Genomic DNA, 23,745 nt, shown 5'->3' with positions numbered 1-23,745 from the left:
TTGCTGGGTATATGTTTTGCTGTAGTGATGCGATACCGGACAGTCAGCAACCCCTTAAGGGCTATGAATCGCTGACGGCGCCGCACTCCCACCGACCTGCTTACAATTCATCTGGGTCAGGATTAGTGACGACGGAGATCCTTATAACTAAGCCAGACCTGGACAAACTGGCCCGTACCCCGCAATTTCTCACGCCGCGTCGGCTTCGGCTTTGGTTCGCCGATGCTTGTCCTGATTCATAAAACCATTAATGAACTAATTTATCTTTTGCGCTCTTAGAGCTGCATTTAATATCTGATACTGCCGTTGTCTGTTCTTCGTCTGCGCCATGCTGTCCGGAGCAAAATTAACATTCCTGAGATCACTCGCAAGTTTTGAGCTTCGCCGGGCCATTCACGTGTCTACAAGGATCGGTCTTCCCGGCGATGATGTCTACATCGTTTCCGCCGCCAGAACTCCAGTAGGAAAGGTAATTCTCATGAAATTTTGCGATAGTCAGGAACTAACAGTGATCAGTTCAATGGCGCACTCAAGTCGCTGACCGCCCCGCAACTCGGCATCAAGGCCGTCACTGCAGCCGTCGAACGTGCCGGAATAGACAGGAGCGAAGTGAGCGAGGTCTACCTGGGGGAAGTTCTGCAGGCCAGCGTTGGGCAGTCGCCTGCTCGGCAGGTTGTCATTGGTGGTGGATTTCCTGTGTCGACTGAGGCAACGACGATCAACAAAGTCTGCTCGTCCGGACTCAAGGCTATCATGCTCGCCACTCAGAATATCCAGACTGGCAACGCGGATCTTATGGTTGCTGGCGGCATGGAAAGCATGAGCAATGTGCCGTATGTACTGTCTACATTGTGCCGTCTTGTGTTGTGAATGTGCTAATGATCTTTTAGGTACTATTTACCCCGTAACCAGCTCTATGGCCACTTTCAGGCAGTGGATGGTATCGTAAAAGACGGCCTCTGGGACGTCTACGGAAATATACAGTACGCCAATTTATCTTTGGTGCATAATGCATCTGCTAACATAGGCAGCATGGGTAATTGTGCAGAGAACACGGTCAAAAATTACGGTTTCACTCGGGAAGATCAAGATAACTACGCCAAAGAGTCATATCGTCGTGCGATTCATGCCCAGGAAAATGGTCTCTTTGCAGAAGAAATAGTTCCTATAGAAGTTACAAGTCGCGGAAAGACCACTGTGGTCGCTGAGGATGAAGAGCCGACCTCCGTGAACCTCGACAAACTACCAACGTTGCGAGCTGTTTTCGAAAAAAACGGGACGGTGACTGCTGGTAATGCCAGTCCGATCAACGATGGCGCTTCCGCAGTTGTTTTAGCTTCTAAATCCAGATTCGAGAAGTACAATTGTACTGCACCGTTGGCCCGCATAGTTTCGTATGCCGATGCCGCGAGAGACCCCATCGATTTTACAATCGCACCATCACTCTCAGTCCCATTAGCAATAAAGAGAGCTGGTCTTGAGCTCAACGATATCGCCAAGTTTGAGCTCAACGAAGCTTTCGCCGCAGTGTCATTGGCAAACATGCAGATCATGGGTCTAGATCCGGAGAAGGTCAATGTGAAGGGCGGTGCTGTCGCTCTGGGCCATCCAATCGGGAGCAGTGGTTCGAGGATTCTAGTGACGCTGATTTATAACCTGAATCCTGGTGAGTTTGGCGTTGCCGGTATTTGCAATGGTGGAGGGGGTTCAAGTGCGGTTGTTATTGAGCGGCTCTAGTTGATTGATTTAGAAGACAACGATTTAGTTTGTTTATGTAATATAAGATATTTAATCTATGGCCAACATACTTAGAATCGAATTGCAAATTTGCTGATGGTGTCCACGTTTATGATCTATTGACCCTCAGAGCAACCTCCTCACGTCTTGGGGCGCGCTGATCGACCATATGAACTTTGGAAGCATATACAAATGCGGATATATAGTTGTTGCAAAGTATTTAACGATAGATGTATTTGCTACTATTAATAGTGGACAAGTAGTACACAGTCCGTATGCTAATCTGTGCAGAAAGCGCATTAGGGTGAAGGTTGTTAAGTCTGAGTGCCGGCAAGGCGAAGTGTAGCAAGAATGGCTGTAGGAACTATATAAATGACACCTTGAATGGACTGGGCTGTTTCCACTTTCAAGGTTGCAAAAACTAATCTCAGCTGTTTCTCACGACATCTCCCGGAAAGGAGCAGCTGCAATGTCACCAACGTCCGCGGATTGAGTTTCCTAATCTCTAAAAGCCAGTGAATGAAAGTCTAAAAGTATACTATATCGTAAACCTTAACCGTACTCAGCTCGCTACGATTTCAGGGTAAGCCTTTTTTATAAGTCAGCTCGCTCTATTGACTCATTATCTCATGTAATTAGGTCTCACGCGTGACGGATTCGTTGGTGCTGAGAATTGGGCTTGAATAGTGAACATGGCAGAACGTTTACAATCGTACACTCAATAGAGACTAACCAGATTTGATCGTCGAGTCGTCCGTTGCAACAACCTCTTTAGCTCACCCGAAGTATGGCACTCTCGTCTTGTCGCTTGCAATAGTCCTGACATTATCGATCGGATTACTAAAACCAGAAGGTGGCAAATTTTGTAGAAAAGAGCTATGAATGGGGTACTTGAAATGTCGAGAACATACGTGTACCGCCCGAAACAGCATTCCAAAATGTACCAATTAAACAGGACACTGTGCGGCTCAACGAAGACAATATGCTTAACTAGTCTAACCCCTAGCCTGGATGCCAAGATAAGAGTCATTTAGACAGCTCGGGAATAATATAAGCGGATGAACAGTTCGAAACATGCACTTCCGTTGGTATTAGTCCTCAACTTAAATTACCAGCCGATCGTCTCCAGCTACTCAGGCCAATATCACACGAACTAAGCTATCGATTAAAGTCATCATGTGTGGCAAGAAGATATTGGTACTTGGGAGCGGCATGGTTGCTCGTCCCTGCGTTGAATATCTCACTGGCGATACGAAGAATGAAGTCACCGTCGGTTAGTTTCTGCTTGCAGTTCTCGTCTCAATTGACTCACTCCATATTTGACATAGCCTGCCGAACCCTATCAACAGCTCAGGCTCTCATATCTGGTTTACCTCGTGCGCAGGCTATTTCCCTTGACGTTTCGTCAGTGGCGGATCTTGACTCGCACGTTGCCGCCTACGACCTTGTCATTTCTCTCGTACCGTATGTCTACCATGCGGCGGTGATCAAGTCTGCTATCAAAGGCAAAACCAATGTCGTGACGACCAGCTATATTTCGCCCGCAGTGCGAGAGTTAGAACCCGCAGTGAAGGAAGCTGGCATCGTCGTCCTGAACGAAGTCGGCTTGGATCCTGGAATTGATCACCTATATGCAATTAAGACCATTGACGAAGTCCACGCGAAAGGTGGGAAGGTATGCGCCTGGGAAACCATACACATCATACCAAATCGTCTGACTTAGCATGTGATACAGGTTAAGCAATTCTATTCATACTGTGGCGGATTGCCAGCGCCAGAATGCGCTGGAAATCCACTCGGCTTCAAATTTTCCTGGTCTCCACGCGGAGCCTTGCTGGCACAGCGCAACTCTGCATCCTACCTCTCGGAAGGCAAACAGGTTGACGTATCGGCTCAAGATCTCATGTCTGTCTCCAAGCCATACTTCGTTGCCGACGGGTATTCTTTCGTTGCCTATCCAAACCGCAATTCTGTACCTTTCCGAGAGTTCTACAACATCCCGGAAGCAGAGACCGTCATCAGAGGGTCGCTTAGGTACGAGGGAAACCCGGAGTTTATCCAGGCGTTGGTCAACCTTGGTTGGCTCGACGCAGACGAAAAAGATTGGTTAAAGGAAGGAATGACGTGGGCTCAAATCCAGCAGAATGCAATTGGTGCCGGGGAATCGAGTGAGGGGTAAATTGTTCGATCTTTTATTTACAACTTCTTCTCTGACTTCTTGGACTCTCAGGGCACTCATCTCAAGTATCAAGGAGATCTGCAAGTTTTCAAACGAGGCCGAGAGTCATCGTATCATCTCGGGCCTACGCTGGATGGGCCTTCTCTCTTCCGAGCAAGCTGTGTTGCGAGGAGGGAACCTCTTAGATACACTGTGTGGCCAGTTGGAAAAGCTCCTGAGTTATCAGCCAGGAGAACGAGACCTTGTCATGCTTCAGCATAAGTTCGTAATCGAGTGGAGCGATGGCAAGATGGTATGTTTTTAGTTGCATGCGGTCGGTTAGACTTGTGCTCATCATGTGAACAGGACACTGTCACGTCTACGCTCGAGTTGTTGGGCGACCCGAAAGGATACTCTGCCATGGCCCGTTCAGTCGGTGTGACATGTGGTATCGCAACGCAGCTGTTGCTAGATGGTCACCCAGCTCTCAATACCAGGGGTGTCCTTGCGCCTTACAAGAAGGACATCTGTGATCCGATCAGGGAAATTTTGGAACGTGAGGGAATTAGGATGGTTGAAAAGGTTTTGTAGAAAAGTTTTTGGACTGGTGTACATAGTCAACTTGAGGCAGCAACTTGAATGTATTTGATTTATGATGACATTCTTCGCACTATTCAAACTGTTGATTGACGTTTGCTGTCCATCGACTCCTGTCGCATGGTTCGAACGAGGAATCCACCTTAAATGGCATCACGCACGTGTTAGGAGCTGTAACCTGCGTCGGACGGCCGGTAGTAGCCCATGTGTATCTGCCATAGCGTGGTAGTCTTGCGCGGTTCGAAGGCGATATAAATAAGTTGATGGTTGGTATCTGACGGAGCTGTATACGAAGCTAAGTGGTTCAGTGTTTCAATGCAATGTGTCCGTCTTCCATCTAAAAACGTACACTGGCAATGTTCATGACCACCTCGCGGAAATAATATACAACAAATTCCGTATCAAATGAGTACATTACTGTCTTCTTTTACTCAGGATCGGGCAAATAACGAATTACTGCAAGCGCGCGGCGCTGATTGCCCTGCTCATCGAAATTGTTATGATCTAACCATACCTCGAAGGCACGTTTCATTGCTGGCCATTCGGAGTCAATGATTGAAAACCATGCCGTATCGCGGTTCTTGCCCTTGACAATCATGTGTTGGCGGAACAATCCTTCAAAAGTAAAGCCCAGTCGTTGCGCTGCTGGCTTGGATGGCTCATTGAGGTTGTTGCATTTCCATTCATACCGTCGGTAGCCGAGTTCTTCAAAGACTAGTCGCGCAAGGAGATAAAAACACTCGGTGGCACCTCTTGTCCGCTGTAAAAGCTTCGAGAACATGACGCTCCCAACCTCAATTACACGGTTGGGAGCGTCAATGCGCATCAGACTGATATAGCCAATGGCCTTGCCGGACACCTTATCAAGTATGGCGAAGAAGACAGGATCCAAGGACTCTGCACATTGCTCTATTATTCCTGCCGAGTAATGAATGGGCCGGCAAGCATGAAGTCCCATAGAGAGACACGTTCCTGCTTACTGCCGCCGATGACATCAAATAAATCAGAAGCGTGTTCAGGTTTGATTGGCTGCAAGGTGACGAAGTTGCCATATATGGGCTTGCGGGATGGGCGAAGCGCTGCGCCAAATAATTCGGATGTACAAGAAGGTTGTTTGACTCCTGAGTCTCTCATGTTTACTAGCCGGTGGTATAATTTGTTGTTCTGCAGGCCGGGGTAGGGGGCCAACTTTATATCTGTGGTTAATTCAAGAGTGACTCATCAAGCCCTTCCTGACCTCGACGACCCACCCAACTTTCCAATGCCAGGCAATTCAATCTTATCATTAATTCCTTGTGAAAGTTGATTCTACAGTAATTAGCAAAAAAATATCGATTAAACCTTGAAACGCCTGCGAACAAGAGACTTTACACCAGCCATGCCATTTCTAAACGGAATTTGCCAAATACTCCAGGGCATGTTTCTTTGACTGAAATGACTAATCTTTAAGATTGCTAATCCTGCCCTGCCAGCTGATGCAATTCTTCTGACTTTATTGTCGCTTGTATGAAGAGCTCACCAAGCTCCAGGCGTGCCGGGAGGGCCATCTCGCGCCAGCGCTCCCCCGACGTTTGGCTAGGGCCGTGGCAAATACGAATATCGGCAGGTTTTCCCTATATTCGTATTCGATATTCGTATTCAACGTCGGAAGATTGCCGATATCGTATTTGACGCGATAATCGGTCGAATAATATTCGGCAAGTCGAATATCGTCAACAACCCTACGTTTGCATACTTACTGAGAACTTGCAGCGGCAGTAGCAATTATGGAGTGCGAGATCGCTCGTTCGCCGAGTTCACGGGGAAGTGAATGAGTACAGGGCTACCGTTCGGCTGAAATCCTCGCCAAACGGCAGTCCCTGAGCAAACGGCGGCGTGCGGCTGTGCGGCTGTGCGGCTGCGCAGACCGACGTGGTTGAAGATATCAGGTGCTCATCTAGAGGGCTGCAGCCGGAGTACCCGCTGGACTAGACCGCACAAAGCCATCCCGCACTAATTTTCCTGGTGACCATGCGCTGGACCTTTGCTCGCTCTTCATGCGGGATTTGCGTCAAGCTTAAAATACATCACCGTTTCATTTTAAAATACATCACCGTTTCATTTCAACGTCGGTGCTCCCTGTCAAGCTATGCCAACTGGCTCCTGCGGTTATTAGATTTGAGCTGTAGGTCGTTTAACATCAGCTACTCACTTCCGAATGACCCAACAGGGCCAACGGACGGCAACCCAAATCGTCTGCGTCGACCGAGGACGTGAAGTCAAGCATGTCGCCTACCCCAAATCGGTTAAGAATATCACCTCCTTTTTCTGGAGCTTATCGGGCCCGGCACGAAACTAACGCTCATTGAAGAGCGCGACTACCAGTTTGCTCATGAGGCCGGCTCTGCGTAAATTTCCCAGACCAATCTATTTTACAGCGAATTTCCAAGCCTCTGATCCCATCGACTTCTCTGCTGTTGACTGCAAGACATTTCAAATTGACAAACAGGACTATCCTGATGTCGTGCAGGCTAATGGTGCGTTTCTATATTGCTCTCAAGGCAGTAGGTCGTCTCCATCCGCATTCGTTCTCGTCGATCCTGTAACAAAGAAGCCCGAGACTTTAATCGACATCTTTCACGGCCACGAATTCTCTTCTGTGAATGAGGTTCGTTATTCACCACGAAACAGGCGATATATGCTTCACGGGCCCCACATATGGCTACGAGCAGGCTTTTCGGCCGTCCCGGAGCTGCTACCACAAGTCTACGGATTCAGTCCAGAGGCCTCAGAACGCTGGGCTGGCGCAGACCGATTCAACTGTGCAATGGTCTCTGCTTAAGTCCGGATTACAAGCTTATATGTATCACGGATACCGCGGCCATCAGGACCCACGCTGGACCCGGTGACGGTCGCCAATTTTCATTCAATCCACGAAATCCATCTACATGTCTACGATGTCGTTGATAAGCCTGTGCTAGCTAATCGCCGTATCTTCGCTTTCTGCGATACTGCCGTCCCGATTGGGACTGAATATGATGCACAGGTGACCTATACTCTGGCTGCGGCGACGGAATTCATGTGTGGGACAAGAATGGCACCTTAATTGGTATGATAATTGTTGCAGGTGTCGCGGCGAATTTCTGCTTTGCGAAGGGCGGAATAAGGATTTCGGCCGAGAAGCACTTGTATTTTGCGCAGCTGAAGATAAAGGGGCGTACGCCCGACGTCCGGTATGGTAGATAATGAGTTATGTAATCAGTAGTCTTGCGCATGATCACAGTGATCCACTGGCATGTCTTGGAAATCCCTAGGCATGGCGTAATCCAAACGGTTGATTAGAAACTAACCTAAGCATACGTGTAGCATCCTAGATTGAAATATTTGGCCATAACCTTCTTGCAAAACTCTCATTGCCGTGGACGCTAACTAAGCAAATTGAACTGCAATGTGTAAATACATTGCATATTGATGTTAACACTTTGGTACTGCTCGTTCAGCAGATGTGTATTTCGTACGCAGCCATCGTCCACCATAACTAACATTCTAGCATCGTGTCACTATAATCACGAGGATTGCCTCGATTAGTATGGTCCAACACGTATTCCAGACTTAGCATGCATTCAAAATTAGCGCTGACATGATCGATCCATGATGACCACGTAAATTGGTAATCAACCCCGCGCGTCTGAGGTGCTCCGACCGGCCCTGCCCCGCGAAATGGCGCAATTGAAACCGCCAAAAGCAGCCCATAGTCCCCCTCGGATTGCACGACTCATACGCCGGTTCAGAAAGAATGTGCAACCGTCCCGTTCGGGCCGCCGAAAGACAAGATGCGGAGATCGGGCCGAGTTTCCAATGGCGGAAGCGCATACATATCACGGCAACTTAAACCCGGGTGAACCACTTCCCCTCATCACACACAGTATTACTATGGTCCACACGCGAGTGTATGGCTTTTGCTAAACATGTCGGCATGGACCTCATCCCGCTTGAGGACATATCCTTTCCAATCTGATCGGCAATACGAGCTTGCTATCCAAAAGGCCGAGAAACTGCATCAGCCCGTGCCGATGGCCGCCACGGCGCTGCAGCAGATATATTGTGACATGGCCGCGCAATACTTGCATAGTCTATCATGTGATGTATTAGATAGACCGAAGGACAACATTCAATTTGTTTCGCTTTGGTAGTTGGAATTTCGAGGATTGAGCGGTCGTAGCTGTTAATTCGCAACCAGTGATGCTGCGGTGTACCTCGATGCTTCGTAATAACATTGCGGACGTAATTTATGTCAGAGAGCCAACAATACTGTATAATGCATTGTTTGAGCGTGATCTGATTCGCTCACTAACGTATTGTAACGTAGGGGTGCTAAGTCAGTCAAGCATGCGGCTCCAGACGCAGGCGTCATACGCTGAGATGGTGCTTACGCGTAACCGAAGATTAGATCGATCCTGGACTCCCGACTGTCATTAACACCCGCACAATAGCCCAATCCGACTGCTTTCCAACAATTGAAACTACGGAGCAAAGTTGATCAAATGTCGGAGGGAAAGTTGCCATTGAATGTCAAGACGTTTGAACGTCTGGGTACGCTAGCTGACGGTACGTCAATCCGGCTTATTTCGGTAGCTTCGATATCTCGATGGACGATGCTGACAATTAATTGTTCCAGAAAACGGGCACCAATACACCCGAGACATCGGCTGCTCGTCCGTCATCGGGGGAGTGCCATTCTGGAAGTTCGGCGACACGTTCCCGCTTAATCGCAATGGCCAGATGATCGGGCTGTTGACCTCGACGTGTGCTTTGGGAAACGTGCGGAATCCTGTCAAATGTCGATACTGGAATTGTGATCGGGAGGGACGACCACCACAGTTTATTCCGTTCACGGATGAGGAGTCCAAGTTTAATCTCGAGCATCAGCATGGTGGGAAGAAGCGTTTCTACCTTTGGTCGTTCTCCAAGATCGCCGAGACGTCCCCTGGGGAGTATGCAGCTACTCTGATTGGTGAATAGGAAAAAAATTGACTGGAATTTAGGGGCTATATCTTGTTTCACAAGGGACGCACTGAGACGCAGCAAATGAAAGACAATGTCGGCTACGGTATCCAGATCGCCAGGATCAATCTCTCGCCGGACAAGAGCAAGTTAATTGCCACTCGCCTTATGCACGAGCCGTTATTCAGAGTATGTGATTTCTCTTGTATTCGACACACAATTGCTGATTCGATAGGGTGGCGTTCTCTGGGGATCGTTCGACACTGTGGTCGATCACGACTACGTCTACTTATATGGCAGTCAGGATGGCCACATTTACTGCGCCAGAGTACCGAAAAACCGCATGACCGACAAGTCCGCGTACGAATTCTGGAATAAAAACAGATGGACCAAGGACGAGAGCCAGAAGTCCGAGTTATTTTGGAAACTCCAGTCTGGCTCCGTGTTTTGGTCGCAATACTATAAGTGCTTCCTCATGGTCGGTTGCACAATGTGGATGGATAATAAGATCATCATGCGCTCCGCTCCTCGTCCTGAAGGGCCGTGGACAAACGACGCGCTACTCCACCAACTCTACAAGCCGCCGAGCGGGATAAATTACTGCGTAAATGCGCATCCCTGGGCATTCCCAGAGTCCAACGGCGGTCAATTACTGGTCTCATGGACAGACCAACATACCGGAGTTGTTGAACTCGCAAAGGTGACCTGGGAAGGATATGAAGGTAAGTGGCTCGGTCCCACTTCGTCTACTTTTGTTACTGGGGCTGTCATGTCGCCAATGCCGCCGCCAATGTCGTCAAACAAGCCGGATGGTCAGTCGCAGTATCCATCAAATTTGAATCAACAATATCAGTATAATCACCAATATCAGCCACCCCAGCCGTATCAGTATTCGCAGTATCCAGGACAATATCCCCAGCAATATCAACCTTATCCAATCCAGTATCAGCCATATACATCTCCGCAGCAGTTCTACAGCTGGTCAACTCCACCGCCACAAGGATCTGGTGTGCCTTCGCCGGCGGCACCTCCGGGCTACGATCCACGACCTTACAACCACAACAACGGCTACGGCGGCGGCTACTATAACGATCAACAAGATCATCCACAAGTCCCATATTGGAGCAAACCTCGTTAAACTTATATAACCGATGCTAAATTTTCGTCCTCTTTGGACAGGTCCGATGTTCACGACAGAATATGAACGAGATCCAACCAATCAGCCTCCATCGCACCAGGCGGACAAGTTTGGTACAGCTAGGAGCGTGAAGCGGGCTTTTGCGAAACTATTTCGTGGGTAGGTATTTGGCTTTATACGTTCACGGGGTATGTGATCTTACCATGATTTTTTTTATCGTATTTACTGTTACTACTAATTGGTGAATTGTAAACTACTTTACTCGTTGACAGTTATGTAATAATGAATTGATATAATGCTTACCATTACGGAGCGTTAACGTTAAGGACCTTCTCGCGAGTTTGGGACGGAGCTGACTAGAACAGCATGATTCCACGCTCTAAACTCCAGACAGATAAGCTTCCTTCAGCTCCCCAGAATTCACGGTGCAACAAGCTTGCTCTGCTCCATAATTGTGGCGGAACAGATAAAACTGTCAACCAACGTGACGAAAATATCGCTGGATGAGTCGCGACATTCCATATCTACAAGCTGCAACCATGTCCGTGCAATCATTAATGAGACTTGCCAGCTTACGAGAATGCTATTTCACTGCAAGGGACCTATCGTACTATCCATTTAATCATTTTGCTTGCAAAACACCACGACGTCACCTCGGCGTCTTGGGTCTTCATGGACATGGCTGTTGAAAAATCGCTTGCACTGAATCTCGTTAGTTAGTATCTCATACTCATAAATAAAGAACTTGCCTCAACATATGCATGACCGACATACGAAGTCAACAACTCTTCCAGCGCTCCAAATATGACCAGGTGAGACGGCCAGTCATACCGAAATCGAGCAACCTCCGTCTCATTTCCCCTCACCGCCGGAAAATGCATACGTAAAAATAACTCCGGATCATCGTAAAACTGATCGGCCTCGTCTCTGTATGTCGTGAGCTCGGAATGGGATAATCCTCGCGGTGGCTCGCAGGTAAGAAACCAGGCCGTTATGTCTGGACGATGTATGTGGCTCATCCAAGGTGTCGAGTGGCATGGCATTAGGAAACCGACGGACTCTATGGATGGAGTTGTCCGGATATATGATGTCACGTCAACCACGCCACGTTGGTGGGTAGTACTGGCATATAATGCCAGTGGTACGTTCAGGAGGGAGAGAATTGCAAGGAATGTCCATTTTAGTTTCGGTCGGGATAAAATTCTGAGACGGCACAGTGATATGGCCGTAAAAATGTGGAATATTGGGAGAAGAGGGAAGATGAAGCGAACTTCTTTGTGACTAATGAGGGAGTACGCGAAGACCACGAACATGCACGATTGGGCGAGCGTGGATGATCGGGAGATGTAGATCCCGTGAAAGAAAAATGGGACATAGACCGTGAGGAGTTGTGGAAGAGCTTCGACTATGTAGTAGACTCGCCGATTCACGCCGTAAAACGAAGAAAGAGATTCGACAACGTTGAATTTCAGAAAGTTGTACAGCGGGAATGTGAGACGTCGGTAGTACCATATGTCAACAAGAGCATTGAGTGACAAAGTTATGCTCCTAAGACATATTAGCTAGTTAAGCACGATATATAACATAGACCTACCCAATTGCCACTGCTAGGGCCACGATCTTGAATGATCTCTGTCTGATAGTTAATGCCACACCGAGATATGACCAGATCAAGATATTGGTTGGTCTCAGCACACAAGCAATTGCAGCTAGACCGAGTGCAATACAGTAGTTTCTATGAACACGTCAGCTGCGTTGAAAGGACCCCGCAGAGCGTACGCACAGCATATTGACTTGCCCGGCTGACTTGTCCAATGGCCAGTAGTTTAGTGCACAAATGAGCAACGTCATCTCCAGAGAATTAGAAAATGTGCGAATAGACACAAAGTAGTTAAACGCTGATGTGACAGTACACATCAGCGTCAGTTTTGATATCTCATCACCGTAGTATCTCTGAGCAAATTTGTATACAGAGTAATCGGCAATAGCAGCAAACAAGGCTTGAAGTACTTTTGGTCCGTAAATCTATGTCTCATCAGTATTTTCTTCAGACAACCTCACCAAGCAACGTACCACGCCAGCGTCACCGAGCCCCAGCAGTTCCGATACCCAATACACAGTAGCAAACACCAGTGGGTGCGCTATACTCCGTAATCCCTCTTTCCATTCCCATGTTAAATATCCGTATCCGTACACCAACTCGTGGGCTGGCTCTAACGCCTGCCAGAATTCATCCGGTTGGAAATACGTCTTCGTTGTCAGCGCTATCTGGAGCCTATACTGAAACAGCAGCGGAAACAGTGGCACATTGTATCGCATTCTAATGGCCTATGATTTTTAGTGATAAAATAAGTAGATAGAAGTCGGCATGTATGCAGCGACAGGGGTAGGGTTAGGCGTCGACCAACTATAAAACACTTCGTTGCAGCTGTCCTCTTTCAAATTTTTTTTTCTTTTTTTTTTTTCTTCGATCAAAAATGCAAGAGAGAATTTGCCACGGCGGTACTTGGTCGATTTTATAAGGAGTTCCGTTGCCATTTGCCGAAGCCTCGCTTCGCTTTTGGATCTCTCGAGATCGAGAAGAAAAGATGCTTTAGTTTTTTTTCTGATGCCTGGATAGGAAGTTTGGTCTCCGTGTGTCCCATTAAGTTGGGGCGATGGGGATTGAATGTCGATGAAAGGGTACATTATTTATGTCTAATTAAGTTGTTATTTGTAGGAAAGTAATACATTTCTTTGACTATGTGCATACAGGGTTGTAAGTTCTCTTTGACAGTCGTCGACGTCAATCATGAGCCTCAACTTAAAACACATCTCAATTCTGTAGATCCGACTTTGGTACAGTAACACCGCAATGTGCACCGAGACAGATGATCTTAAATTACTACTGTTTGCATTCAATTGTGGGCAGATTCCGCACGCGTCTACTGTGATTCGGAACGCGATATTGTCAACAATAGTGCGTGACCAACCGACAACACAGCCGCAGACTTCACAATCGCATCTCGATTTCCCTGACTTCATATTCCTCTCCCTTCAAGAACTCGCGCCGATTTACGATTGCTTTCTGTGGCGCAATGAAGACGAGTTCTTAACACCATTTATCGACGCTGTCACGCATCTTACGGGCATTAATGAAGGAGTATTTGAGCATGTTGCTACATGCAGCGCTGGACTCACTTTCGCAGTGCTCTTTCGTCATGTCCCATCGTCGTTAAGTATCGGCGACGTGCGAACATCAGTCGTAACGCTCGGTTATTTCGAGACTGGATTAAAGGGAGCAGCAAGTATTCGGGCCAACGTGTCCTCGGGCACGTTGTCGACAGAGATCACATTTGTTGCCGCTCACCTCACTGCGAACGAAGGGTACAGAGAGATCCGCGATCACAACTTCCAAGACATCGCTCGCAAATTCGCATATTTTACCAACGATAGTGTTAACTTCTCGAAGGAAGATGCTACAGATCGTGACTTTTTTTATAAAGACGGATCACAGGTGTTTATCCTGGGAGACTTGAATTACCGTGTAGCGTTACCACCACCGACAACACCCCTCTTACAAGCTGCAGGTATAGCAGTGCCTGGAGCACCATCTGCTGCAGCGGATCAGAGTAAACTGGCTGGGAATTATTTGCGAACTCCAAAATGGGTCGCTCCACAGCATTCGTTTGTGGAAGATTGGATGGACTACGACGAGCTGACGATCTCCAGGAAACACGCCGGTACAGCTTTTTTTGGATTCGATGAAGCGGATGTGACATTCCCACCGACTTACAAGTTTGATTCAAACCGGGAATATGCGCCTGGACGCGTTCCGTCGTGGTGTGACAGAGTGCTGTATTTCGATATGTTTGAGGGCGGAAGCGGGATCAAGGTCGAAAAGTACGCGTCATTGCCAGAGCTCGATGGATCGGATCACATCCCTGTATACGCCATTACTACGGTACCGTTTAAAAGGCCAGGTTCTCTGTCCGAGCAGCTAGTGGCGAACTTGCTCAAGCACAATATTGCCGCTTCCACAGCTGCGCCTGCCTATCAGATCACTTCACGAGGAGTGTCGCTGGATCGACAGGTCGCACCAACTGCGATTCGTGCACGCCAGATCAAGCTACAGAATCGACATATCGCTGCTCGAACAGGTCGGATCAAGGCCATGGAGAAGTTAATTGGTGGGCTGGTGTATTTGGTCCTCACGCCAGCCGGCAATGGAATCCTGTTGGCTGCTGTTCTCGGATTAGTCAGTGCGTATATGTTGCTACGTACTTATCCACCTGGAATTGACCCTTATCGTACTGGCCTGGAATATGAAGGCAGGCCCACTACAACTGCAAGTGACAAGCAAATGTTGAATAGCGATTGATGATATCGTGAAGGCGTCAATTTCGACATATAGCGTATGTTGCCAGAGTGTAGTCTGTCTGTAGTTGCAGTTGTTTAGTAATTAATGTGCACAATGGCTGTGGTTTAATGATTTATGTACGTAATGCCGAGAGTCTAGCCAGACGTTAATTAAGTCAATGGCTTCAACTGAAGTCCGACGTCATATTGCGGCCTGGTACTAAGCAAGCAAGTAACTAACTAACTCAATAAACTCCATCGTACAACTGTATGATACATATTAACCGCACCAAGCTATGACGTGATGGCCAGTTCCCATGTCATCATCAGTCGGCATATTTGAAGTACAAAACCTACCGCAATAGCAGCCACACCGGCAAACTATGCAATACTGGCCGTAATTATGTCTTATGATAGTTAGTTCATCGCTAGTCGCCACAGAATTGCGAAGAACTATATAAAGCTCGAAATTGCTGCCAGATATCCGTAAATTTGAAAGGATATATGGTACATGCCCCTTGTGTTGGTGGCTACAGTGCGAGAATGAAACTGCAGGCGAAAATATTGCTGATAGCCAACGTACTGAAGTCCGCTGCTACTCCGGTGATGATGATGGTAATCGTGCTGGTTTGGCATCCAAAATAGAATTCTGCCGGTATGCACCTGGCCGGAGTATGTGCAGTACGAATACAATTTGACGTAGTTAGTGATTATTGCTACAACTTCATCAGCCTAAGGAATAAGCAGGTCGTACTACCTGCAACTATCAATAAAGGACCGATGAGATTGGACCATGGCTGAACCCCCTTCACTTATGTCCTTGTTGGTGACAAATCTGCGACTAGTGCAGCCATATCGCCGACGAGCAGCCAATACGAGACCAAATAGTGCTGCGGAAGTACAATTGCTAGATGATGTATTAGGAAGCCTCAGCCCGAGAATCTTGGTCGGATTGAAGCCAGAACTTGCGCGGCCGTATATAGAATTTTAAGACCAAGTTAACCTAGGCGTGTACAAGACCAATAAAGAGCTGTAATAGTAATACTGCTATTGGAGCAGGCGACAGTTGAAAAAGAATAGTTCTATCGTAACGGAAAAAGGATCGATTGGCCCAATCCATAGTTAACGTAGTACTTCACCTTTTAAGTATAATTGGGATGGGAATTGGATTTGGTGCTACAAATGTGGAGGATGCTGTGGATATGGTAGGTTCTTTAACATCTCAAGGTTTAAAGCTTGCTGTCAGGCGTCTCATCGACAAGCATCTTAGACGTGATAGGTTACGTGACTTTATCCTGACCAAAACTTCTGGCCCGAGAACACATCACCTTGTCAAATTTTCTAGCTTTCCTTGGGCCACTGTTCTTGCAAAGTCATCCACTAGTGCCACTCTGATAACAATCACGTTCGCCGCGATTGGACCATTTATTGCGTCCCAATATCCTCATACTTTAGGCGTAATATAATTGGCTTTATTTGTGCTATCCGGGTGAGGTAGCCAGCCTATCGGATCCAATGACTGCGCTTGTCGCAGGTCCGGCGCGACTCGCCGCGCGGAGAATGTCAAGCCGGGTAAGTAAAGCCAACCTACCACCAGTTTCGCCCTGCTTCTCCCCGCTGGAACAGACTACTGGTAGGACTGTTCCAAACCCGCGGCGTATCTCCTCATTGTCATCTGGCCGAGGTCAACCATCTACTACTTCTACTTCTACCTCGCAATCACGGCCGTTATTTTCACCGTCGTCCTTGATTTTATCCACATTTCGGAGATTATTAGGAAATCCAGGAAGACAATTACATTATCTTTGCCAACGGCATCATAATTTATTGCGAGACGGTATGCTGGACATCGCTACTTCTGGCGGATTTGGGTAAGTTACTATAATATCTTGATCTTGGCAGATCATATTGATCTATCGTTATTTAATTTTAATTTGCTCTTTTGGATACGGCCTGGCGTCTTCTATACGACTGACTGTTCATGGGAAGGACTGAGGCTAACTTGCAATGTAGCGGCAGTGGTGCCCGCGAGATCTTGCCCCAAAACGTCAAGCCTCTTCACTACGATTTGACACTTGAACCAGATTTTGAGAAGTTCACTTTTGAGGGAACAGTTAGCATTCTGTAAGTCTAGTAATTATTGATGTTCTGAGGATGAACGCTCATAAATACAGTCTTGATGTCTTTGAGACATCCAAGGAAGTGACAGTTAATTCTCTCGAGATCGACGTGCACTCTGCATCGATTGACATTGCCGGTACCAAGTACGAGGCTACCTCAACCGAGTTCAATGAGGCCGTCCAGACCGTCAAGTTCACATTCGACAAGGAGTTTGTTGCTGGCACTCAGGTTGCTCTCGGGATCACCTTCACTGGGCTGCTGAATGATAAGATGGCTGGTTTCTACCGATCGTCGTACACCGCTGAGGATGGATCAACGAAGTATCTCGCGACCACTCAGATGGAGCCCACTGATTGTCGTCGTGCGTTCCCATGTTTTGATGAGCCCGCACTAAAAGCTACCTATGATATCACTCTCATTGCCGATAAGGAGCTGACATGTCTTTCCAACATGAATGCCACTGGTGAGAAGATCCTGGAATCTGGCAAGAAAGCTGTTTCTTTCGCACGAACTCCTTTGGTTTCCACTTACTTGATCGCTTTCATTGTTGGCGACCTTCGATATGTCGAAACCACATGGTTCCGTATTCCGGTCCGCGTTTACGCTACTCCTGGTCTCGAGACCCAAGGTCACTTCTCTTGCGAGCTTGCGGCAAAGACCATCAAGTTTTTCGAGGAGACGTTTGATATGCCGTATCCGCTCCCTAAGATGGATATGGTTGCCATTCCAGATTTCTCCGCCGGTGCTATGGAGAATTGGGGTTTGATCACGTACCGCGTTGTTGATCTGCTTTTCGACGAGGAGACTTCCGGTGCTGCCACTAAGCAACGCGTTGCTGAAGTTGTCCAACACGAGCTTGCGCATCAGTGGTTCGGTAACCTTGTCACTATGGATTGGTGGGAAGGTCTATGGCTTAACGAAGGTTTCGCAACCTGGATGTCGTGGTTCTCGTGCAATGAGTTCTACCCTGACTGGAAGGTCTGGGAATCTTATGTCACCGACAACCTGCAGGCTGCATTGAGGCTGGATGGCTTGCGATCCTCGCATCCTATTGAAGTTCCCGTTAAGCGTGCGGATGAAATCAATCAGATTTTCGATGCCATTTCATATTCTAAAGGTTCCTGCGTCTTGCGAATGGTTTCCAAGTTCATGGGTGAGGATGTTTTTATTGAGGGAATTCGAAAGTATCTCAAGCGCCACAAGTATGGTAACACTCAGACTGGCGATTTGTGGGCGGCGCTGTCTGAAGTTTCCGGCAAGGACGTTTCGTCACTTATGAACGCATGGACCAAGAAGGTCGGGTACCCTGTTATTACTGTGACTGAGAACGCGGATGGAATATCCATTACTGTTCAACAGAACCGATTCCTCACATCCGGTGATGTCAAGCCTGAGGAGGATGAAACTCTATATCCCGTTTCTCTCGGCCTCCGAACGAATAGTGGTGTCGACGAGGAGCTTATGTTGACCACTCGCGAGACGACTATTGCACTTGACTCCACTGAGTTCTTTAAGTTAAATGCGGACCATTCTGGTATTTACCGTACCGCTTACTCACCTGAACGCCTTGCCAAGCTGGGTGCCAATGCTCAGGATGGCCTTCTTTCTGTCGAGGACCGTGCCGGTCTTGTTGCCGATACCGGTGCTCTTGCGGCTTCTGGATTCTCTTCCACAGTGGGTCTCCTCTCGCTGGTTGCTGGGTGGAAGAATGAGACGGAGTTTGTTGTTTGGGACGAGATCACTTCGCGCATCGGAGCTATCCGCAGCGCGTGGCTCTTTGAGGACCAGGAGGTCCAGGACGCTTTGAAGAAGTTCCAGAGCAGGCTCACTGCCCCTACGGCATCATCGCTCGGCTGGACATTTGACAAGGATGTTGGTCACGTCGAGCAACAGTTCAAGGCACTCATGTTCGGCTCCGCCGGTCTTGCTGGCGATGAAGCCGTTGTAGCCGCGGCCAAGGTATTATTCGCTCGATATGCCGCTGGAGATAAGAAAGCCATTCACCCCAACTTGAAGGCTTCTGTTTTCGCCATTGCCTTGAAGCATGGTGGTGAGGCGGAGTGGGAGGTCATCCACCAGACCTACTTGAACCCTATCAACACCGATGAGAAGAACACAGCTCTCCGCAACATAGGCCGGTCTAAGGACCCCAAGCTGATCCAAAAGACTCTTGATTTGATTCTCGGCGGCACTGTTCGTCCCCAGGACGTCTACCTCCCTATGGGTGGTCTCCGGTCGACCAAGGAGGGTACCATTGCGTTGTGGAAGTGGGTTAAGCTTCATTGGGATGAGTTGGAGAAGCTCTTGCCTCCTGGGCTTTCTATGCTCAGCAGCGTCGTTTCCTTAGCTACTAGTGGGTTCGCTTCAGAGGCTGATGTTCAGGAGATTGAGGAATTCTTCTCCAACAAGAACACCAAGGGCTATGACAAGGGTCTCGCACAGTCGCTTGAAAGCGTGCGGTCTAAGATTCAGTGGGTTGAGCGCGATAGAGAGGCTGTTAAGGGCTGGCTTATGGAAAATGCGTACTTGTCGTGACTCAATAGTCGCTTGTGATATGCAACTATAATATTAAATAGTAGGCGCATCAATTCGTTTATTTAGGGCTGCAAGCATTGCTTTGTACGTCAGCAATTACTTGTACTTACATCTCCATTTGATATATTTGCGTAAATAATATAAATGATGGGCCAGGAATAATGCGTTCGTTATATCTCAGCGGCATTCGCTTTATCTGAGATTCACATATTGAGTTTGTTCGTGATAGCACATCTTTGCCGTACAACTAGAATTGGGACAAACAAATACAATGATGCCGGTTGCTAAGGCAGAGGGGTATAGGCGTTCGCAACGGACGCAGAAACCGATACTATCACTGTGCAGTGGCCACAAAGTCCAAATATCGTGACTCTGACTATTGCGTCTCGATTATAGAGCCGACTTTTTACCGGCCGTCGATATAATATACGCAGGACTTCTTCAACGTAGCATAGACATCATGAAACCCAACAAATTATAGATAATTACTACGTTTATCGAGTTAGTAAAAATTCCGATAGACTCTTTCAGCGAGAATGAGCGTGAGATAGTTCAGCTGCTCCGCGACCTTCGACTCCACAAATTGCAAGACTCTCCGACAATATTTTGCGTCAACGTATGATTACGAATCAGCCTTATCGTCATCATACTGGGTTGCGTATGCACTCGAGTCACGTAGCCAGTTCTACGGTCTGGTCGACAAGGTCAGCAGCGAGCGGAGTGGGCAGCTAGCGTTCCATGGTCGTTCCATGGTGGATCATATCATCTGGCACTTGAGTCTGGATAGGTTGATCTCGACGACGCTAGAAATTGGCGTGCCGCAAATGGTTATATAGAACCTAACCCTAAAATTTGACATTTCCTGTCGAACAATTCTAGTCCGACATTCCTTATTCCGTGCTTTTGGTACCAAGTAGTCACTGTCGACTCTAAATAACTTCTTCCATGGTTCCATTTAACGGAATCTGGGATTGGTGTAAAAAAGAATGAATGGGTTAATGGGACACGCAACAATTGGAAGGTAACACAATTAATGGCAACTCTCGTTACGGGTGTATATGGCATATCGCAAGCAGCTTATTGCGATTTACGCAAACCCTACCCTGAAATTGGCAAACCGCCAACATAAAGGTCGTCGATGTCGCATTGCGTACGATCCCGACCGAAGGAGACTTGCTCGAATGTCGCGCTGACTCGATCAACCCCCCCTCCCGCCTCGTAGAAAATTTATTGTTACCCAGTTACGACAAGATATCGTTATGCGAAGGACCAGAAAATGACTGGAGATTTAATCAGCTTAATTGGGCAAATTTGTGATTATTATGGCATTAATTAACAGTGCGGTCTTATAGCTAATTTTTAAGTCCGGCACGAAGTGATAGGCAAGCTATCAACTGCTGCCAACATCAGTCATGCTCGGCTGCAATTTTGACGTTTAGAGCTTTCTTCATATTGGAGAGCTAAAGAAGGATTTACTCCAGCCTTTGCGATCTCATAGTCGTCATCCCCTTCTATATCAAGTGGCGTAAACAACTGGTCGTATGCTTTGTTGTTGAACTTCACTGTCTGGCGCGTCACGTCGTCTGCTGCTTCGACTCCAACCCTGAGCGAGCCGTCGACGTTCAAAACGCCCGTCACGCGCAGAAACGTTCCCTCCTTTAAGTTTTATTAATTTGCATATAAACAATCATTACATATATTTCACGCCAAATTAAAATACTGCGGTATGAAGAATTATTAAAAAATTGCTGAGCTGTGTGACGGTGTAGTTCAAATCGTTGGGTCGCGACTCGCAGCAGATACTTGGCGGCGCGTGAACTACGCGTCGACGCGTTCGACGCGTTAAGATATCCACGCGTGGGTTGGGTTCTAGCGCGTGCGCACTATCTCTCATGAGGAACCTGCGTCCACGAGTCTCAACCTACCACTTATTTATATTCTATACTGAACGCATTTACTTTGAGTTGTTATTTATATATCTTTAGTGCTTATTCAACTTTCAGGTAATCCACAGCGGCAGTCTAATAGGCGGGTACGTGGACACGAATTTTTCAAACGGTTTTCTCATGCATGCGTTTGAGGATTACGCTAACGTGAGACACATTTAGAAAGCAGCTAGACGGGACTTACTATATCGTTATTGGGTTATTATATTATCTATAATTGTTTTCTCAGCAGAACGAGAGTCACAGATGGCCAAGTCGGCGCGTCAGACAGGTCTTGTTTCCAAGCGTGTTAGTACAAAGAAAAGAGCTATACAGGAGAATCAACAGCTGTGTCGAGTTGAAAAAGAGAATACAATTGCCGACGAGTTACAGACACGCCGCGACATCCGTGCTTTCGCGTTTCGCTCGAGGAAGAAGGATGTGAATGCCACGGACAAAGCTGCTAAGAAACCCGTGCTAGTGGAGAATGGCGCTGGGAGTGGTAACGCAGGAATAGAGGTAGATGGGCTGCAGTCTGAGTTAACAAAGCTGAAGACACTCTTTGTCGCTATTGACAAGACGTTATGGGTTTTCTACGGCGGTGATGTAATTGGTGCAACAATCACGTTCTCGCAGGTGAAGCGACAGGTCGAGAGCGTTTGTCGGCGGTAACTGTTCTTACCAATGGTTCTAATAATGACAACGCTAACGACTGTAGGCAATGCAATCTCGGGGACTTGCAAAAGATATTGTATTTGTATCCTGACGCGTACCAGCTTACTAAGAAATTGACAATCTCGGACTACGTTATTGAATATGTTCAGAGCGAAGGTATCAAGACATTTCAAGACCCAGATTTTCTTCCTCGTCGAGAGAGATTGTTCGACACGCTCTGTGCCGATTTCGAAACGGCGCACTCCCAACGCGAAGTTCCGCTCCACCCACTTCCAGCGTCGCAGAAATTCGGGAATGCAACACGTACCTTAATCACCCAACGCGCTGAATCACTCAGGAAGAATGCAAGAGACGTCAAGTTACCTCTCCGTGGCGAGACTGTGAAGAAACCGGTGTTTACAACTGCCTCGGTCGCAACACGAGAGCAGCAACTTCTTGAACGCATTCGAGCTAAACAAGCAGCGCGTGACGAAGCGCTGAAGTCTGCTGTATCGCCTGCAGTTGCGCGAAGGTGTGCTGCGTTAGGACGAATCCCGGCGATTGTAGACGTGCTGCTACAAGTCCAAGCAAGTAGTAGCGGTGATAATGCCATACATATGTTGCTGAGAAAGGCAGTAGAGCTAGTCCGCGATAGCATCCGAGTGAGTGGAGTCCCTCCCAACGCAGATGAGGTGGCAGAAGCTGTGGAAGTGCTCGGCCAGATCGTTCCCCAATGGTGTCATATCGCTACAGTGGGTGCAGTTTCTACTATGAAGCTAACTGGAAGACAGGTCTGTGGATTGTCAAGAGAGGATATTCTGGCCAAGGTGTCAGCAGAGAGAGAAGAGCTTTTACAGTGACAATGTATTTGTATCTATGTAACTATACTGTATTTTAGTGTACCATATTGTTAGCATGCAGGTGGGCCAAGAGTTTTATCTTACGGTGATGGTAATATTAAAATGTGATGGATACGGCGTTCTGTGCCGATTAAATTATAACATGCATCTGATCGCATACTGTGAGGACCATTGACCATCGGAGCGCATTTTGATGAGACTGCTATCGGACATTCTTGCGTCTCCTCCTCACATATGCCAGAGTGGAAGTGAGCCGCAGGAGAGACCGCAGTAAACCTAGAATTTGAGTTTAAAGATTGATCGGAAATATAAATTTTTCCGTGAATTGCATTGGGCTCCTCGAACTTTAAATCCCGATTTGCGACAGATAGAACCTTAATTTGCTGCCTACACACTAGCTAAATGCGGGCACGTAGTCGGCCCGAACCGACAGAAATATATGAAGCGCAGTGTCCTGTTGTCATGGGTACAAAGTGCCTCAATTTGAATGACAAATTAGCAGTAATTTTATCACCGGGACAGTAATTGGTTGCTTTAGTCGTTGCATTCGGCGCTTCGGGCGGGTGTTGTCGACTGCCCCGGGGTTCACGTCTGGTTCCCGTTCAAATATCACGTTGGGCCTGCTCATGAAGCCAGCCTACCTATTTAATAATCTCATAGCAATGCTTGCAGGTACGCTATCGACATTATTGAGTTTAT

The 23,745-nt window shown here is 47.5% G+C and overlaps 9 protein-coding genes across 9 annotated transcripts; 7 read left to right on the top strand and 2 right to left on the bottom strand.

The window, feature by feature from the left end:
• The first annotated feature begins 73 nt into the window (after nucleotides 1-73).
• Nucleotides 74-1,800, top strand: V1513DRAFT_167191 (Thiolase, N-terminal domain-containing protein). The gene is made up of 4 exons (XM_066894262.1): nucleotides 74-469; nucleotides 517-833; nucleotides 891-983; nucleotides 1,032-1,800. The coding sequence occupies exons 1-4, from the start codon at nucleotides 329-331 to the stop codon at nucleotides 1,735-1,737; spliced, it is 1,257 nt and encodes a 418-aa protein (XP_066755858.1). The 5' UTR covers nucleotides 74-328; the 3' UTR covers nucleotides 1,738-1,800.
• Nucleotides 1,801-2,704: 904 nt separating this feature from the next.
• On the top strand, nucleotides 2,705-4,570 carry V1513DRAFT_394350 (Saccharopine dehydrogenase). The gene is made up of 5 exons (XM_066895332.1): nucleotides 2,705-3,010; nucleotides 3,066-3,412; nucleotides 3,473-3,912; nucleotides 3,968-4,208; nucleotides 4,262-4,570. The coding sequence occupies exons 1-5, from the start codon at nucleotides 2,914-2,916 to the stop codon at nucleotides 4,484-4,486; spliced, it is 1,350 nt and encodes a 449-aa protein (XP_066755857.1). The 5' UTR covers nucleotides 2,705-2,913; the 3' UTR covers nucleotides 4,487-4,570.
• A 349-nt stretch (nucleotides 4,571-4,919) lies between these two features.
• On the bottom strand, nucleotides 4,920-5,626 carry V1513DRAFT_422962 (acyl-CoA N-acyltransferase; the record flags this gene model as incomplete). The annotated part of the gene is made up of 2 exons (XM_066896009.1): nucleotides 4,920-5,401; nucleotides 5,473-5,626. 2 exons carry the CDS (start codon nucleotides 5,624-5,626, stop codon nucleotides 4,920-4,922), a joined length of 636 nt encoding a protein of 211 aa, XP_066755856.1.
• A 1,063-nt stretch (nucleotides 5,627-6,689) lies between these two features.
• V1513DRAFT_456511 (uncharacterized protein) lies at nucleotides 6,690-7,717 on the top strand (the record flags this gene model as incomplete). Its single annotated transcript, XM_066899576.1, has 5 exons — nucleotides 6,690-6,776; nucleotides 6,806-6,855; nucleotides 6,893-7,301; nucleotides 7,328-7,421; nucleotides 7,518-7,717. 5 exons carry the CDS (start codon nucleotides 6,690-6,692, stop codon nucleotides 7,715-7,717), a joined length of 840 nt encoding a protein of 279 aa, XP_066755855.1.
• Nucleotides 7,718-8,747: 1,030 nt separating this feature from the next.
• V1513DRAFT_437261 (uncharacterized protein) lies at nucleotides 8,748-10,938 on the top strand. The gene is made up of 5 exons (XM_066896895.1): nucleotides 8,748-8,784; nucleotides 8,841-9,079; nucleotides 9,150-9,465; nucleotides 9,517-9,664; nucleotides 9,711-10,938. The coding sequence occupies exons 2-5, from the start codon at nucleotides 9,016-9,018 to the stop codon at nucleotides 10,611-10,613; spliced, it is 1,431 nt and encodes a 476-aa protein (XP_066755854.1). The 5' UTR covers nucleotides 8,748-8,784; nucleotides 8,841-9,015; the 3' UTR covers nucleotides 10,614-10,938.
• Nucleotides 10,939-11,231: 293 nt separating this feature from the next.
• Nucleotides 11,232-12,983, bottom strand: V1513DRAFT_409308 (Alg9-like mannosyltransferase family-domain-containing protein; the record flags this gene model as incomplete). The annotated part of the gene is made up of 5 exons (XM_066895687.1): nucleotides 12,687-12,983; nucleotides 12,397-12,638; nucleotides 12,208-12,348; nucleotides 11,384-12,161; nucleotides 11,232-11,342 (listed from the first exon to the last, which is right to left on the bottom strand). The coding sequence occupies exons 1-5, from the start codon at nucleotides 12,930-12,932 to the stop codon at nucleotides 11,232-11,234; spliced, it is 1,518 nt and encodes a 505-aa protein (XP_066755853.1). The 5' UTR covers nucleotides 12,933-12,983.
• A 387-nt stretch (nucleotides 12,984-13,370) lies between these two features.
• On the top strand, nucleotides 13,371-15,220 carry V1513DRAFT_437255 (Endonuclease/exonuclease/phosphatase). The gene has a single exon (XM_066896894.1). The coding sequence runs from the start codon at nucleotides 13,468-13,470 to the stop codon at nucleotides 14,971-14,973; it is 1,506 nt and encodes a 501-aa protein (XP_066755852.1). The 5' UTR covers nucleotides 13,371-13,467; the 3' UTR covers nucleotides 14,974-15,220.
• A 1,712-nt stretch (nucleotides 15,221-16,932) lies between these two features.
• Nucleotides 16,933-19,607, top strand: V1513DRAFT_374169 (peptidase family M1-domain-containing protein; the record flags this gene model as incomplete). Its single annotated transcript, XM_066894841.1, has 2 exons — nucleotides 16,933-17,075; nucleotides 17,126-19,607. 2 exons carry the CDS (start codon nucleotides 16,933-16,935, stop codon nucleotides 19,605-19,607), a joined length of 2,625 nt encoding a protein of 874 aa, XP_066755851.1.
• Nucleotides 19,608-21,612: 2,005 nt separating this feature from the next.
• On the top strand, nucleotides 21,613-23,432 carry V1513DRAFT_166652 (uncharacterized protein). The gene is made up of 3 exons (XM_066894261.1): nucleotides 21,613-21,639; nucleotides 21,716-22,200; nucleotides 22,251-23,432. The coding sequence occupies exons 2-3, from the start codon at nucleotides 21,800-21,802 to the stop codon at nucleotides 23,044-23,046; spliced, it is 1,197 nt and encodes a 398-aa protein (XP_066755850.1). The 5' UTR covers nucleotides 21,613-21,639; nucleotides 21,716-21,799; the 3' UTR covers nucleotides 23,047-23,432.
• Nucleotides 23,433-23,745: the final 313 nt, after the last annotated feature.

This window comes from Lipomyces chichibuensis, assembly GCF_038497645.1.
Source record: "Lipomyces chichibuensis strain CBS 12929 unplaced genomic scaffold V1513scaffold_3, whole genome shotgun sequence".
Taxonomy (NCBI): Eukaryota; Fungi; Ascomycota; class Lipomycetes; order Lipomycetales; family Lipomycetaceae; genus Lipomyces; species Lipomyces chichibuensis.
This window is presented reverse-complemented; position numbering and strand designations above follow the sequence as displayed.

Coding starts and splice junctions, on each gene's coding strand:
- V1513DRAFT_167191 (XM_066894262.1), top strand. CDS start 329: ATGCTGTCCGGAGCAAAATTAACATTCCTGAGATCACTCGCAAGTTTT. Junction 470..516: donor CCAGAACTCCAGTAGGAAAG/GTAATTCTCATG, acceptor AACAGTGATCAG/TTCAATGGCGCACTCAAGTC. Junction 834..890: donor GAAAGCATGAGCAATGTGCC/GTATGTACTGTC, acceptor ATGATCTTTTAG/GTACTATTTACCCCGTAACC.
- V1513DRAFT_166652 (XM_066894261.1), top strand. CDS start 21,800: ATGGCCAAGTCGGCGCGTCAGACAGGTCTTGTTTCCAAGCGTGTTAGT. Junction 22,201..22,250: donor GTCGAGAGCGTTTGTCGGCG/GTAACTGTTCTT, acceptor TAACGACTGTAG/GCAATGCAATCTCGGGGACT.
- V1513DRAFT_437255 (XM_066896894.1), top strand. CDS start 13,468: ATGTGCACCGAGACAGATGATCTTAAATTACTACTGTTTGCATTCAAT.
- V1513DRAFT_394350 (XM_066895332.1), top strand. CDS start 2,914: ATGTGTGGCAAGAAGATATTGGTACTTGGGAGCGGCATGGTTGCTCGT. Junction 3,413..3,472: donor TCCACGCGAAAGGTGGGAAG/GTATGCGCCTGG, acceptor CATGTGATACAG/GTTAAGCAATTCTATTCATA. Junction 3,913..3,967: donor GCCGGGGAATCGAGTGAGGG/GTAAATTGTTCG, acceptor TTGGACTCTCAG/GGCACTCATCTCAAGTATCA.
- V1513DRAFT_437261 (XM_066896895.1), top strand. CDS start 9,016: ATGTCGGAGGGAAAGTTGCCATTGAATGTCAAGACGTTTGAACGTCTG. Junction 9,466..9,516: donor GCCGAGACGTCCCCTGGGGA/GTATGCAGCTAC, acceptor ACTGGAATTTAG/GGGCTATATCTTGTTTCACA. Junction 9,665..9,710: donor TGCACGAGCCGTTATTCAGA/GTATGTGATTTC, acceptor CTGATTCGATAG/GGTGGCGTTCTCTGGGGATC.